This window comes from Mesocricetus auratus, unplaced genomic scaffold (genome assembly GCF_017639785.1).
Source record: "Mesocricetus auratus isolate SY011 unplaced genomic scaffold, BCM_Maur_2.0 Super-Scaffold_100026, whole genome shotgun sequence".
NCBI lineage: Eukaryota > Metazoa > Chordata > Mammalia > Rodentia > Cricetidae > Mesocricetus > Mesocricetus auratus.
In genome coordinates, this window is record NW_024429207.1 from 26,069,731 (window position 1) to 26,084,692 (window position 14,962).

The 14,962-nt window shown below is 47.4% G+C and overlaps 1 protein-coding gene across 6 annotated transcripts in view; it reads left to right on the forward strand.

The window, feature by feature from the left end:
• The window catches only part of Tacc1 (transforming acidic coiled-coil containing protein 1), a 98,705-nt gene that overhangs the window by 37,110 nt on the left and 46,633 nt on the right, over window positions 1-14,962 (forward strand). For 2 of the 6 annotated variants that reach the window (XM_040731850.1, XM_040731851.1), the window contains exons 1-2: window positions 6,922-7,280; window positions 8,190-8,305. The exons of 1 other annotated variant lie outside the window; for it this stretch is intronic. In XM_040731850.1, coding sequence (XP_040587784.1) covers window positions 7,117-7,280; window positions 8,190-8,305 — 280 coding nt within the window. In that variant the 5' untranslated portion in view covers window positions 6,922-7,116. Of the gene's footprint in view, window positions 1-6,921; window positions 7,281-8,189; window positions 8,306-14,962 lie in introns of those variants that run through there. 3 more of the 6 variants (XM_040731853.1, XM_040731852.1, XM_040731854.1) reach the window with 2 other exon arrangements.

The window sequence follows — 14,962 nt, forward strand, 5'->3', positions numbered from 1 at the left end:
TGTGTACCTGAGGAGAGGGATTATGAGGACCAGTGAAATCACTTAATTAGAAGAGCCTTATTGATAGAAGGCCCTATCACTACACCCTGGGGACATTCTGTGCTTGAGTATGCAGGGAGAAAAAAACCATCAGCTGAGGGTGTTGAGCTTGTCCACTGTGGGTGGAGTGGCCAGTTGCCAGGTTATTCCTCCATCTCTTAGAAGGTGTATCCAGTGGAGATGGGAGACATTCTACCGGGACCCCACTGAAGTCCTATGCATCATTGCCAGCTGCTGATTTAATTTGCAGAGGCCTGTACCTTTCCTAAGGGAGTTTTGAGAAGCCTAGCAATTTTGCTTATATCATCTGTCTGGATTTTTTTTTTAATTCTTGCCATTCAGGGTATTGAACTCAGGGCCTTGAGCATACCGGTCAAGTGCTCTACCACTGAGCTATATTCCCAGCTCTCATTTTGGCATTTCATCGTGGTTGAGTTAGGCATGTGTTTTGTTCTTCGATTTTTTTTAAAAGATACTTATTTTTACTTCCGTGTGTGTGTATGTGTCTGTGTGAACGTTTGTCATAGGTGTGAAAGTATCTGGAGAGGCCCAGAGAGGGCAACAGATCCCTGGAGCTAGAGTTACAAGAGGCTGCAGTTAGGTTTTCTATTGCTGCGCTGAAACACTGTGACCAAAAAACCAAAACCAAACGAACAAACAAGCAAAAAACACAAAACAAGTTGGGGAGGAAAGGGTTTATTTGGCTTTCACTTTACATTGTAGTCCATCCTTGAAGGAAGTCAGGACAGGATTATAGGCAGGAGCCTAGAAGCAAGAGCTGTTGCAGAGGCCATGCAGGGGTACTGCTTACTGGCTTGCTTAGCCTGCTTTCTTATAGAACCTAGGACCACTAGTCCAGGGTTGGCCCCACCCACCATGGGCTAGGCCTTTCTTGATCAATTGCTAACTAAAAAAATGCCTTACAAGCTCGCCTACAGTCAGATTTTTTTTGTTTGTTTGTTTGTATGTTTTTCAAGACAGGGTTTCTCTGTGGATTTGGAGGCTATCCTGGAACTAGCTCTTGTAGACCAGGCTGGCCTTGAACTCACAGAAATCCACCTGCCTCTGCATCCTGGGTGCTGGGATTAAACGCGTGGACCAATGCCCGGCTCTACAGCCAGATCTTACGGTGGTCTCCTCCTCTCAGATGACTATAAACCTAGTCATCACAATTCAAAACATTGGTGCTAGGAACCAGATTTGCATCTTCTGGAAGAACAGAGAGTGCTGTTAACTACCAAGCTGTCTTGCCAACCACTAGTCAGATCCTTAACCTGCAGCTAGTCATGGTGGTGTAACTCCTATCACCCCTGTGCTCTGGAGGCTGAGCCAGGAGGATTGTCTTGAATTCAAGTCAGCCTGAGGTACAATGTGAGACTGTCTCATTCCCCTTACCAAATAAAAATTCTATGGATGTTAGACAATAGACATTAAGCTGGGGATGGTGGCCCATGCCATTAATCCTAGCATTCAAGAGACAGAGGCAGGAAGAGCTCTGTGATTTGAGGCCAACCTGGTCTACATAGCAAGTTCCAGGCCAGTCAGGGTTACACAGTATGTTACTTAAGGTTTTTATTGCTGTGAAGAGACACCATAACCACAGCAGCTCTTATAAGGAAAACATATGATTGGGGTGGCTCCCATGCAGCTTCAGAGGTTCACTCGATTGTCATCACGGTGGGGAGCGTGGCAGCCAGACACAGTGCTGGAGCTGAGGGTCCTATGTCTTGACTCAGAGGCAACAGGAAGTTGACTGACTGTCACACTGAGTAAAGCTTGAGAAAAAGACTTCAAAGCCCACCCCCACAGTGACACACTTCCTCCAACAAGGCCACACCTCCTAAGAGTGCCACTCCCTTTGGGGGCCATTTTCTTTCAAACCACCACATCTAGTAAGACCCCATCTTAATAAAGACAGACAGAAAACAGGCAGTTGCTTGGAATTCCAGGGTATCACCCTGGCTCCACCCTCTTTCACTATCATGTCATCTCATGTAAATGCCTTCTTGTGTCCATGGTGGTCAAAAATGTTTTTGTTTTTAAAGCACCCCCAAGTTGCTGTTCCTCCCACCGTAATAGTGTTCCCCGAGTGCTGGGGTTGTTCACATCCTCATAAGTTACCCAACCAGTGAGCACTGATTAGAATATTGCTTCTGTGAGAGGCTGTTGTATTTGCTAGGCAGTTTCGAGGCAGAGAATATACAATTTCTTGGGTCTCTCAGCCTCGAGTCCTTTAACCCAAGGCTTTCTAGAATGATCTATGTTCTTTCTAAGTGGAGTCATGACTTTCTTGCTCCAAAGCATGGATAATCCTCTTTGCCTGCTCAGGTTCCATGAGCCAAGAAGGTGCACATGTGGCTTAGGCTGGCTCTTCAGCTGCACCAGATTTCAACGGTTTACGTGAAGGAGAACAGTTATGACACTGAAAGAAACGAAATCCAAGATTCGGGTGTTGCATGGAAGACAGGGCCTGCCAGAGCTGCCAGCCATGCCCTCTGTTAATAAGCTGGGTGAACTCTTGTACCTGCTCTCCTTATTCCAGCAAGTTCTACACTCCTTAACAGTCTAGCATGTAGAAGGGATCACAGTGCGGCCTCGCCTTACCTGCCCCTCTCCTCCGACTCTGTCCTCACAAGCATTCTCACAGTGGCTACACTACCAAATAATGGTTTGTTTGTTAACGGGAGGTCTGCTGTGACTCTTGTTAAACATGGAAGACTTCACTTAAGAAGGGACGACTCTGCTAGGATTTTGTAAAATAGAGATCTGGTTTAAGTCCAAACACAAAGGCAAGTGAGTATTTACAGGCAGGGATCTGCACTGAAAGGTGTGTGTGTGTGGGGGGGGTCATTGACTGAAAAATATCTAAGAGGAAGTTCTGGGGGCACAGGATGGTTCTGGCTAAACCTACTTGACAGGATTCTTATCGAAGGCAGGCCAGCATGAGCGAAAGAGGGTGGAGATTCTCACTAAACTGAACCTGCAGGATTCCTGATAAAACTAGATTCTAGGAGAACAAAGACAGCTCTAGGTTGAGGCGTGCTAAGGCTTAGAGGAACCTAACAAGAATTAGGGCCAGCAGAGTTGTAAGCAGCCACAATTTGTTTCCTGGGTTTATTTTTAGAATTTTTAAATTTATTTATGTGTGTGTGTGTGTGTGTGTGTGTTTTGCCTGCATGGATGCATGCATATACTATAGCATACCTGGTGCCCTTGTATGCCAGAAGAGGTACCTAGAACTGGAGTTAAGGATGGTTGTTGTAGGTGGCAGGAACCGAACCTGGGTCCTGTGCAACGCACTTGGGGCTTTTAGCCACTGAGCCACCCCTCCAGCCCCTACTTGGTTTATTTGACTTTTACTAAAGAGACACACTGTGCAGACCGCTTTGTAGGGTTGATCGCTATGTCATGCTTGACCTGGCCGTCATTTATGGAATGCTTTGAAGGGGTCATTGTTGTTAGTGGGAATTGAACCCAAAGCCCCATTCATGTTAAGCCCTGCTGCACCACAGAGCTACATCTCCAGCCCCAGGGAATTAGATTTTCATGTTATATCAATCCATAGCTTCTGGGAAGGGCACGAAGCCATGAAAAAGAATAAAGGGTCCTTCTTCAACTTAAGGTCATTTCCGAAACAAATGGGTTTCTTGGCTGCTCGGTCATATGTTTGCAGGCATTGTGCTTGGTGAAGCTGAGGGTGGCAGCTATGCTGTGGTCTACCTTTTCCAGCATTTTAGAGAAATGGACACATCACTTACTCAACCACTGTAACATACAGTCCACCCAGGCTATGGAGCCCTAGATTTGAACAAGATGGGGTTTTGGAAACTTGGGCATTGACTGCACAGTTGCCCTTTATCACTCTGGAGCACCCCAGGGAAGGTGCTTCTGTTCTTTGCTCATTCAAGCCGTAGCTTATCCGGGAGCTTAGCCAAACTTGGAAAGACAAATGGATACTAATATGTTTGTTTATATGACTTATTGACCATCGATTGAGTGTGTGCTTTTGTCCTAAGTTTCTGGAGAGACAAAAACACAAGTATGACATGGTCTCTGCCTATGGAGTTTTATGGTTCAAAAGTTTATTTATACATGTAAATAAACAGGTTGCATATGCTGTACAAAGTGTAGGGTGACCTTGCATCCTGAGACAGGCTTGGCTTATGCCTCTTGCCCTCATGTCACTACTAAGAATACTCCTTTTCACTTTTACAAATAAGGGCCACAGCCATGATCTCATGACTGTTCAGGTATAAAAAGGGTATAAAGAATAGCCAGGCATTGGTGGTGCACGCCTTTAATCCCAGCACTTGGGAGGCAGAGGCAGGTGGAGCTCTATGAGTTAGAGGCCAACCTGGTCTACAGAGCGAGTTCCAGGACAGCCTCCAAAACAATATAGAGAAACCCTGTCTTGAAAAACAAAACAAAAAAAAAGCCACTTTAAAGGGGCCTGGATAGATGGCTCAGAGTACTGACTGCTCTTCCAGAGGTCCTGAGTTCAATTCCCAAAAACCACATGGTGGCTCACAGCCATCTACAATTCAATCTGGTGCCCTCTTCTGGTATGTAGGTAGAACACTATATATGTTGGTTTCCTACAGTAGGCCATTGATCTGGGTGATGAGAGAAGCTTGGTTAGCCAAGGCCAGGGGTCTTAGGGTGAACTTGGGGTTCAGGTGGAAGAAGAGGTGTATTTCAGGGACGTAGAAACTTCTGCCGGCAATGAGAAACTGCTCTGGGGGTAAGAGCAGTAGTTGGCTTGAGTTAGATATTGTTTGCCAAGTTTACCCTTTGACAATTCCTCAAGGACATTATAATACACATCCAACTGTCTGGACACCACTGCACCCGCACCCTTCCTATCCCCTTGAGCCAGGCATGGAATTCAGGGCCTTGTGTGTGCTAGACAGCTGTTCCCTCTGAGCAACATCCTCAGTGTGAATTTGTGTGTGTGTGTGTGTGTGTGTTTTAAAGATTTATTTATTTAGTATACAGTGGTCTGTATATGCCTACAGGCCAGAAGAGGGCACCAGATCTCATTTTGATGATTGAAAGTCACCATGGGGTCGCTGGGAATTGAACTCAAGAACTCTGGGAGAACAGTTAGTGCTCTTAACCTCTGAGCCATCTCTCCAGCCCGAATTAGTGTTTTTATGATCTCCTAGATGTTCTTGGGCATAGAAAGGTTAGATCTAGCTGCTGATGGTGGCTAGGGAAGCAGGATCAGCTAGGCAGAGGAAAGTCCAGTGAGAAAGCCCTCAGGGAAAGCCAGTTTAGAAGCTGAAGTTCTAAGGGGTGAGGGAATAATGCAGGAATGAAGTAAGTCACACCAAGGATGGAGAGGGAAAAAGATTCTAGCACTGTTGAGGAAGAACGAACACCAGGTGCTGACTTACATGGGTATTATATTCAGGCCATAGGATAATTGTATCAAACCGAGGCATCTAAGGGATCTGAAGATTTACTTGGTGATCATAAACTCAAGACACCAACAGTTGGATAGTGTTGGCATAGTTCTTGTAGACCTAAAAATGACTTCAGCCTCTTTTTTTGTTTTTGTTTTTTTGAGACAGGGTTTCTCTGTGGCTTTGGAGGCTGTCCTGGAACTAGCTCTTGTAGACCAGGCTGTCCTTGAACTCACAGAGATCCTCCTGCTTCTGACCCCCCCAGTCTGGGATTAAAGACGTGAGTCACCAACGCCCGCTTTTTTTTTTTTAAGTATTACGACACTCTTGACAGTCTTGTTTATCTCTGGCAAGAAGCAATAATGGACTCTATAACATCCTACCTTTTCATCATGGTAGGATGCCTGCCAAGCCTTATCTTACATGCCTGCTTTGTTGTGGAGTATGTAAGGCCTTTGTGATTCATCAGCAGTATACACGTGTGGTGCCAACTCCTTTCAGGGGAGACCATCAGTGCCCTGCAAGTTTCAGCGTGACCTTCTCCCGAATTTTGGAGGCGCACTCTCTGTGGGAATTGTAGCCACATCACAGATACTCCGAGAAAAGACAGAAGCACAAGAAACACATTATTGACGCACCAAGAGTCTCAGGCTTGGCCCTTGGAGGCAACGGGTTCACTAGGACTAGGAGAGAGCCTGGGGCAGTCCCTTGGTTGAATCCTTCAAAGATGACGGAAAAAAATTCTCCTGCTGGCTCTGTACTGAAGCGGCAAATGACATCAGTAACCAAAGACCTAGAAATTGTCTGAAGAAAACCTTAAAGTTATGAGAAGAAAGGACAACGGGAAAACGCTGTCAGGGGGCAATTTTGCATCCTCTATCCCTGGTCTGGCCACTCTAGAGCCCCCCGTGAGTGTGGTTTGGTGCAGACAAGGCATCTTCAATTCTTGTCTTGGTTGGGGGGCTTCCAAATCCTGAGAGTAATGGGGATGGATATGACTAAAGTGAGGGAGCGGGTACAACAGAGGTTCCTAGTTTTTGTGTGTGTGTGTGTGTTTTTTTTTTTTAAATAAAGGGCTTAACTTCTATGTGGTCCAGCGTCAGCCACGCCATCAAGTCCTAGTGGCAGGAAGAACAGATAAAAGGGGAAGAGGAAAGGCGCAGCAGCGCGCACACGCTCGGAAACGGACGTCGGCGGCGCGCAGCGAGCTGGAGGCGCCGGTCCCCGCGGGGAGGGCGAGCGCGGTCGCGCAGCCCCTGCCCAAGCAGCGAGGCCGGGCGCGACCAGCGCGGCGGGGGGAGCGCGTTCCAAGCGGTGGCCCCCGCGCGCCGCGCCAGTAGTTCGGTCCGAGGGGGCGGCTCCAGGGGCGCGGCTCCGCGGCGGCCGAGGCTGGTCTAGGCGGGAGCGAACCCCAGAGCCGCCGAGCCGAGGCGCGCAGAGAGGGAGGGGACGGGCGAGCGGGGGCGCGCGGGGGCGAGCTTGTGGCGCGGCGGCCCCGAGGAGCGGGGGCGAGCGGCGCTGCGGGCCGTGGGAGGAAGCGCTGCGCCCGGCCCGACGGCGCTCGTTGAGCCACATCCGCGGGTCGCCGGCAACGCTGCCGGCGCCTGTCACGGCCCCTCCATTTTGAAGGAAGGAGGCCGCCGTTCCCACCGCAGGGGCGGCAGCCGCGCTCATGGCGTTCAGTCCCTGGCAGATCCTGTCGCCCGTGCAGTGGGCCAAGTGGACGTGGTCCGCGGTCCGCGGCGCGGGCGCGGGAGAGGAAGAAGCCGGAGGTCCCGAGGGCGACCCCGAGGAGGAGGAGGACTCGCAAGCCGAGACCAAGTCCCTGAGTTTCAGGCAAGTACACCGCATCCCAGCCGAGATGCAGGCGCGCGCCATCCTCCCTCCGCGGTCATGCTGTGTGCGCGCAACCGTGCCCCCGGCTCTGCGGCGTCTTGCCCGTTGCCGGGTCCCCGCTGTGCACCCGAAAGTTCGGGATGTTGTGTCTGCCCGTGTGCTTTTCGTCTTCGCTGTGAGCTTTCCGAACCCAGCCCCGAATCCGCAGTCTCCGCATCCCGGTTTGCCTGGCTCGCCTTCTCTGAGCGTCGTCACCCCGGCTCCGACACAGCCACACCGGCCCGTGTCGGTTGATGAGACCTGGTCGGATTTGTAGCATTTCCCCTGCGGGCAGGGAATTGCTCCCCCCGCCCTGCTTGGCCCCGCGGTGCCCTAAAATGCAGCCATGGTCAAACTGGGTCGCGTGATGACAGGCCCCTGGCAGCTGGCGAGAGACATGGTGGTCTCTGCTGAGCTGTCACACGTGTGATTGTGGAAGGCAGGTGACGGCATTTCCAGCCGCGGGTGACTTTCAGACAGGTAGAGGCCTACCAAGGAACCAGGCTCGGCTGGAATTGGCTTAGTTTGGGGGTGGGGCGGTATTAATTTTTAAGCCTCTGGAAAAGGGGCCCATTACGAGGAAAGGAATTGATTGAAATGCCCCCCCCCCCGAGTGTGAAAGGCAAAGATGACCTCAAAAGTAAGTAGTGCTGGTGAGAAGCTCCGGAGCACGGAAGAGATTTCGGGGAGCTAGGATGCTGGGCATCGCTGAAAAAACTGCTGCTGCATCCTCCCTCGGCCGGACGGAGGATTGGTTGGTTGTAGAGTTAGATGGAGGTACCTGACTTGCACCTTTGTGAATAAGTACATTTAAAAGGCAGTTGGAAATACCGTTGACTGTGGTAATGCCTCATGTTTCCCCCTTGGCAGCTCGGATTCTGAAGGTAATTTTGAAACTCCTGGAGCTGAAACTCCAATCAGATCGCCTCTCAAGGAGTCTTGTGAGTCATCCCCAGGATTGGCAGAACCCGAGGCCAAAAATCAAGGTAATAAAACTTTAATTTTCGACCTCTTTGATTGTAACTTGGGGCAGGGAGGGGGCAAAAGGGGGCATGTATGTACCTCGAGGACCACTTGAGAGAAGTTAGATTGACTCCTTGCCCCGGAAGAGGTATCTTAAAGCTTTTGCTGGTTGGGGAGGCTCTTTGCCTTTTGTTTTGTAAAATAAACGCCCTGATCAGTTGATGACCCAAAGCTGTCTTTATTCTCTGAAGAAAGATTGTGCAGCGGGGTGTGAGATTATCGGCTTTCTCAACCAATCCTGTTAGAGTTCCTCCTCATCCCGGAATAAGTAAAAGTCCTGAGGCAGTGACTGGTTGATTGGGTTATGTTTAACTCTGCCTACACAGATTCAACAGTCTAGTTGTTTTCTATAAGGGTGTGGCTATCCACAAAATTATAGGTAAGAGTTGATTTTTGAGTTAGGAATCTTAAGCAGTTTCAAAATTGCTTGCCTTTTCTTCCCACCAAGGACTGGTGGGCAGCCCTTCAGTCTAACAAGAAAATCTGGTATACATACTCTCTCCTGTCCCCAAGAGCCCAACTTGATACCTGCGCTTTATCTTTCTGGCTCGCTAAATTAATGGTAGTGGGGTTTTTTTTTTTTTTTTTGGTCTAGTTTTCTTTTTCTTTTCTTTTCTTTTTTTTTTTGAGACAAGATCTCAGCCCAGGCTGGCCTTGAAACTTACTATGTAACTGAATATAACTTGAACTGATCCTGCTGTCTCTCAACTCCTGGAATGATAGGCCTGCACCTCCACACTTGGTTTATTGTTGCGTAGTTTTGAATGAAATTTCACTTGTTATAATAGGAGTTAATTTGTTCCTTTAGTAAGTGGAGGCACTCTGATACGGAAGTGGGCTTCCTGATCTCACTGAGCAACAGTTTGGAGGGAGATGAGCCTTTTAAGGGTTCAAAGCAGAATATGTCGCTTACGTTAAGTGCTGTGGAGACCAGTTGGGGGTGGGGTGGTGAGGATGCACACGGCCTATGGGCCTGCTTAGTAAATGATGGAAGTTAGTGTAGGAGACCACGGTAGAGAAGGCAACTGGAACAGACTCTCAAGGGGAGGATTGAGGAAACAAAGCTCGTGTGTGTGTGTGTGTGTGTGTGTGTGTGTGTGTTTGGGAGAAGAACCCTTTCTGCAAAGGGAGAGGGTGTGGAGAAACATGCATTTTGGAGGAGCAGGCAGACGCCAGTGCTGCCCAGTGACTAGGCGGGTAGTAATAGGAGCTTGAAGTCAGCAAGGCGAGAGGCAGGCCAAGAATACATACGGTGATGGTTAGGTTTTCTGCGTGAGACAGAAAGAGAAACCAAACAAAACAACGTACCCAGTGGCTCAAGTTTACTGTCGTAGTTCCAAGAACTGATCGGTCAGTGCTCCGACAAGACTCCAGAAAACCTCCTTTCTGTTCTAACTTCTGCTGCTTGTCAACAGTCCTTGGTGCTTGGCTTGCAGCCGTGTAATTCCTCCTGGCCTTATCGCTTGGGTTTTCCCTGAAAGTCTGCGGCTTCCCGTGGCCATGCTATGAGGAGTCCACTCATTCAGTTCAGTACTCTCTCCAGTCCAGTAGGACCGCATTTCAACGGCACTACACCTCCAAAGAAACCTTCCAAGTAAGGGCACAGTGCTGGTAAATTATGACTTTTAACCTATCTTCTTGGAAACACAATTCAACTCATTGTGACAAGGCTTTGACATCGTCTTTTGGAGATAGGGCTTCAGCTATGTAGCCATGGCTAGCCTGGAACATTCTGTGTAGACCAGCCTGGCTTTGACTTTAACAGAGACCTCTGCATTCGAGGTACTGGGATTGAAAGTGTTAGCCACCACTTCAGGCGTTTTTTAATAAAAAACTTGTTTATTTATTTATTTGTATTTATTATTTCGTGGTGCTAGGGCATGTGTCCCTGCCCATGTGTGGAGTCTGGAGGACAACTATCAGGAGTTGGTTATGTCCTTCCGCCGCGCCGCCTTGGTTGTAGGGATTGGACTCGTGAGTCTCAGGATGGCAGGCCTACAGTAAATACTCCCTGAACCATCTTGCTGGCCCAGACAGTTTGTTGTTTATGAGATAAATCAGAGTCTCCCTGTGTAGCCCAGGCTGGCCTTGAACTCCTGCCCCAGCCTCTCAAGCCTGACTTCCTTTTGCCAAGGCAGTTTGTTGCTTCTCTGTGGAGGAAGGGCTCTGGAATGGATGTCCTTCGTATGTGTAGCTTCTCTGTCCCACTGTGTTTAACACCATCGCCATCCAGGCGCGGATGGACCAGCTTTCCCTTGGGATTGGTTATGACTTTTTGGGCCCACGGTTGATGTAGTCTAGTGCTTACTTTCTCACAGCTAGCCTGGGAAACTTGAGTCATTAGACTTTGTAGAGGAGTTAGATTTACTGGTATGTCATCACCCTGTATTCATTTATTTGTTTGTTTGTTTTTGCAGTTGGTTTTTACTAGAAATTGAGCTCTCCATGCTGTGTGTACCCTGCTGAGACTCAGACAGCTCTGGGCTGGTTCTGGCCGGGGTTAGCACAGGATGTTCTCGTGGACCGACACGTTGCAGAGGGGTGTGTGGCAGAGCTGTGCATTACTTTGTGTAATGAAAACACTGCTTGTTCCCATAGCGTGCTTTCTTCTTTCAAAACTGGCAGGTCGGGAGGGAGGTCTAGAAGCTTGAAAGATCTGTGTTGTGGGCCTTCTCATCAAATTTAAATAAAGCCCATAAGTAGCTGTTTGCAAGCCTCTTTCAACTGCCCTTGCCTTGGGCTGCCTTTTTTCAACATTCTACCAGTCTGCTGTTCTGATTCCTCTGCCAGATTCTTTGGCAAATGGATAGAGGCTGGGACCGGCCCAGCTCCCTATCCCCCAGCACCCGCCCCCAGCCACAGACACTCAGTTGTTTGGGTCCTTCCCATTCCAGTGGTTCTCACACTCTTTCATTCTGTGTAAATGTTTTCTTCTTAGAGAGCCTTGGATCAGCAAAGTTCTCCAGGGTGACTGTAGGGGGAAGAGGGCGATGGTGTATTGTCTGGGAACAAACCATACATACTATGAAATCTCCCACTTTAAGGTCTTTAGACAACAGACTCCTAAGACTGGTTAGAGTCTGGCCCTTTAAGGACCGACCCATGGAGTCAGCCCAGTGTGTGGAGAGCCCTTGTCACACATACAAAGTGGTGGTGAGAACTCAGCCGAAGCACAGGTCTCCATGAAGATCGCTTCACTGAGCAAAGGTCCTCTTTTAATGACTTAATCATTTTTATTTTATGTGTGTTGGTGTTTTGCCTGCGTGTATGTCTGTGTGAGGGTGTTGGCTCCCCTGGAACTAGGGTAACAGACAGTTGAGAGCTGCTCTATGGGTGTTGAGAATTAAACCCGGGTCCTCTGGAAGAGCAGCCGGTGCTGTTAACCACTGAACCATCTCCCCAGCCCCCATTTTTTTTTTCAAGACAGGGTATCTCTGTGTAAAACAGCCCTGGCTATCCTGGAGCTTGCTCTGTAGACCAGGCTGACCTCAAACTTACAGAGACCCACCTGCCTCTGCCTGAGCAAAAATTCTTAAGTCAGTTTTAGTTTCTTGGACTGTTTGTTTCACTTTTCACCTAAAATAGTTACTTTCATTTTTGAATTTCTGTGGCTCCAACACATGGTTGGACAGCACATACAAACTGGGCAGGGCTGTCTTCACAGGCCTTATAGTGATCTAGGGCTTCCTGATGTCTTGTCATACATGGGTAGGCAGGCTAGTGCCATCCTCCTGCTCCGTCACCTGCTTCCTGATTCTTTAAAGTCAGAAGGAAATGCAGTCTTGGTTTTGACTGGAACTGTTCTAAGAATGTATATAAATTTTGTAATTAGTCCTCTTAAGATGGTTTTATGCTAGCAACTAAATAGGTCAGGTTGTGGGTTTTTTTTTTTTAAGACATAGAAGAAAAGTTGGCCTATGAATACGTAATAAACTCAGACTAACTGGATGTATTTCTCGGGAAAACCAAGCTGGCAGCTGTAAAACTTCTATGGGTTGTTCTGTATTTGCAGTCTGCTTCTCCCTATGAAGGGTGTTTAAGTTGGGTTTGCTTGTTTTGTTTTGAGACAGAGTCTCACTATGTTAGCCTCAACTTTCTATGTAAGCCATGCTTGGCCTCAAACTCACAGAGGTCCTTTCGCCTCTGCTTAAAATGTGTGTGCCGCCACACCCAGGCAGTTAAGCTGCTTTAAAAATATTATTATTATTATTATTATTATTATTATTATTATTATTATTATTGTGGGAGAGGCACACATGTGGGGCGGGGAGAGCGAGTCTGTGTGTGCTCTTGTGTAGAAGACTCCCATGGAGTCAGTTCTCATCCATCGTTATGTGGGTTCTAGAGATTGAACTCCAACCACCAGACTTGAGGCTGCTTTATTTTATTTTGTCTTGTCTTTTTGCTGGGATGTTTGCTGGTGAAGAAACCCTCCTTGGGAAACAACTTTGAGGAGGCCCTGTATCTTCTGACACACACTCTTTTGTATTCACAGGGTTAGGGGCCATCGGTTTGTTCAGGTGTTTCAGCCTCTAAAACCTTGAGTTCTAGGCAAGCTATACTAGGCAAGCTATATCGTGAGACCCTGTCAAAAACAAAACAACAAAATCCCCAAACTGCAGAGGTTTACTTTGTCAGTGAGGCCCCTCTCCCTTTGTGAACATACCTGTATTGAGCGATTGTTACCCTTCTTTGAAAAAGAGAATGTTAATTAATGTAGAACCCCCCCAACATTAACCTTAAATAACTAGTTAAACCCGCCCATCCATTTTTGTTTTAGAATACCTAGGCATTTCAAAGACTTACTGTTGCAGTCTGGAATAGAAATGGAATCTACCTACTGATAATTATTGCTGGTGTTCATGTGAGAATTCCATTTTTTGTTTGTTTATTTTTTGAGACAGGGCTTCTCTGAGGACCAGGCTGGCCTCTTGAGTGCTGGAATTAAAGACATGCACCACCAACTGCCCCAGTGAGAAATGCCAAAATATTCATTGACAGAATTTTGGTATTTAGATCAGAAACACCAAGCCATGCTCAAGGCCAAATTGGGTCACCTACCCTTTTTTTTGGCCCTCCAGGAACAGAAAGGATTTAAAATTTTTAAATGATTGAGCCAGGAGTGGCGGTGCACACTTTAAACCCAGCACTGGGAGGCAGAAGCAGGCAGATCACCGAACTCAAGGCCAGCCTGGTCTACTAGTGAGTTCCAGGACAGCCAAACACCAAACTAACTCCTCAGAAATTAAATGGTTGAAAAAAATTGTAGTGAGGTTGCTTGGGAATACAGCCATGCTATGGTTTTCTACATGGTTGGTTTTGTGTCTTGGTATCAGTTGAGCATGCGGGGCTGGAGAGGTTTGGTAACCTCTGGCGATGCTTCTGCTGGTTTCAGAGAAGTGGGTGATGGCGTGAAGAGTAAAGAACGTGACTGTACTCGAATAACAAGTGAACAGTGTGCACCGATTTCCACCTGTGTGGGTCCATGTGATCAGGAAAGACTTCCTTACGGGAGAAAGAGGCTGCCTATTTGTCTCCCTTGGAGACAGTGCACTTGAATTGTAAATGACTGTCACTAAAGGATCCAGAGAGTATATATATATTTGAAAAAGAAAATAAAGCATGGAAGAAATCATTTTGGAATCATCTAATACAAGTACCAACATAGACTTTGAAAAACAAATTTTATTTTCTTTTTGATCATATGTCTGTGTGTGGGTTTGAGCATGGACTGCAATGACCCATGGATGCCAGATCTTGGAGCTGGAGTTACTTGTGTGGTTGTAAGCCAAACAGGGTTCTCTTCCAGAACATCACGGATTCTAACTACTGTGGCATCTCTGTGTTATCACTAACATAGACCTGGTGTATTCAGTATTTCTGATGTGATGTTGGGTGCTATGTGTGAGTATATCCATATGTGGTGTATTTATTGGTAAACTGTAGATTATATTTATATGTTTAATACAAAGCTGTTTTCTCAGTATTTGATAAAGAGCACCAGGGCAGAGGAACTATCCATGCCTGCACAAAGTGAAGAGTTTAGTAACTTTCAAATCACTTACTCTTTTTAGATGTAGCAAAGTCAAGGCCTTTTTTTGTTTGTTTTTGGTTTTTCAAGACAAGGTTTCTTTGTGTAGCTCTGGCTGTCCTGAAACTTACTATGTAGACTTGGCTAGCCTTGAACTCACAGAGATCTGCCTGCCTCTGCCTCCCAAGTAGTAAAGGAGGCGTCCACCACCACAACTAGCTTACAAGGCCTTCTTAAATATCCCGAATTGCATCCCCTGCTTATCACCAGGGCATAAACTAAAACTAGTTCATTTACTCTGATAATTTCTGGTAGCAGAGTCATTTTCTACCTATTGGGGTTGGGGGGTAGTTATAAATGCCCCACTGGAACAATGGGTATGGTTTAAAGGCACCTATAGTGAGAGTAGCTCTAGTGGTGCCAGAAAGCAAGGGGGGCAGGTGATGAACATTAAGTTTAAATTGGGCATGGTGGTGAGGCAGCGGTCCCACCACTTAGGAGGTGTAGGCAGGACAATCAGGAGTTCAAGGTCACCTTAACTACACAGTAAGTTCAGAACCAGACTGGGTTATATGAAACCCTTTCTTAA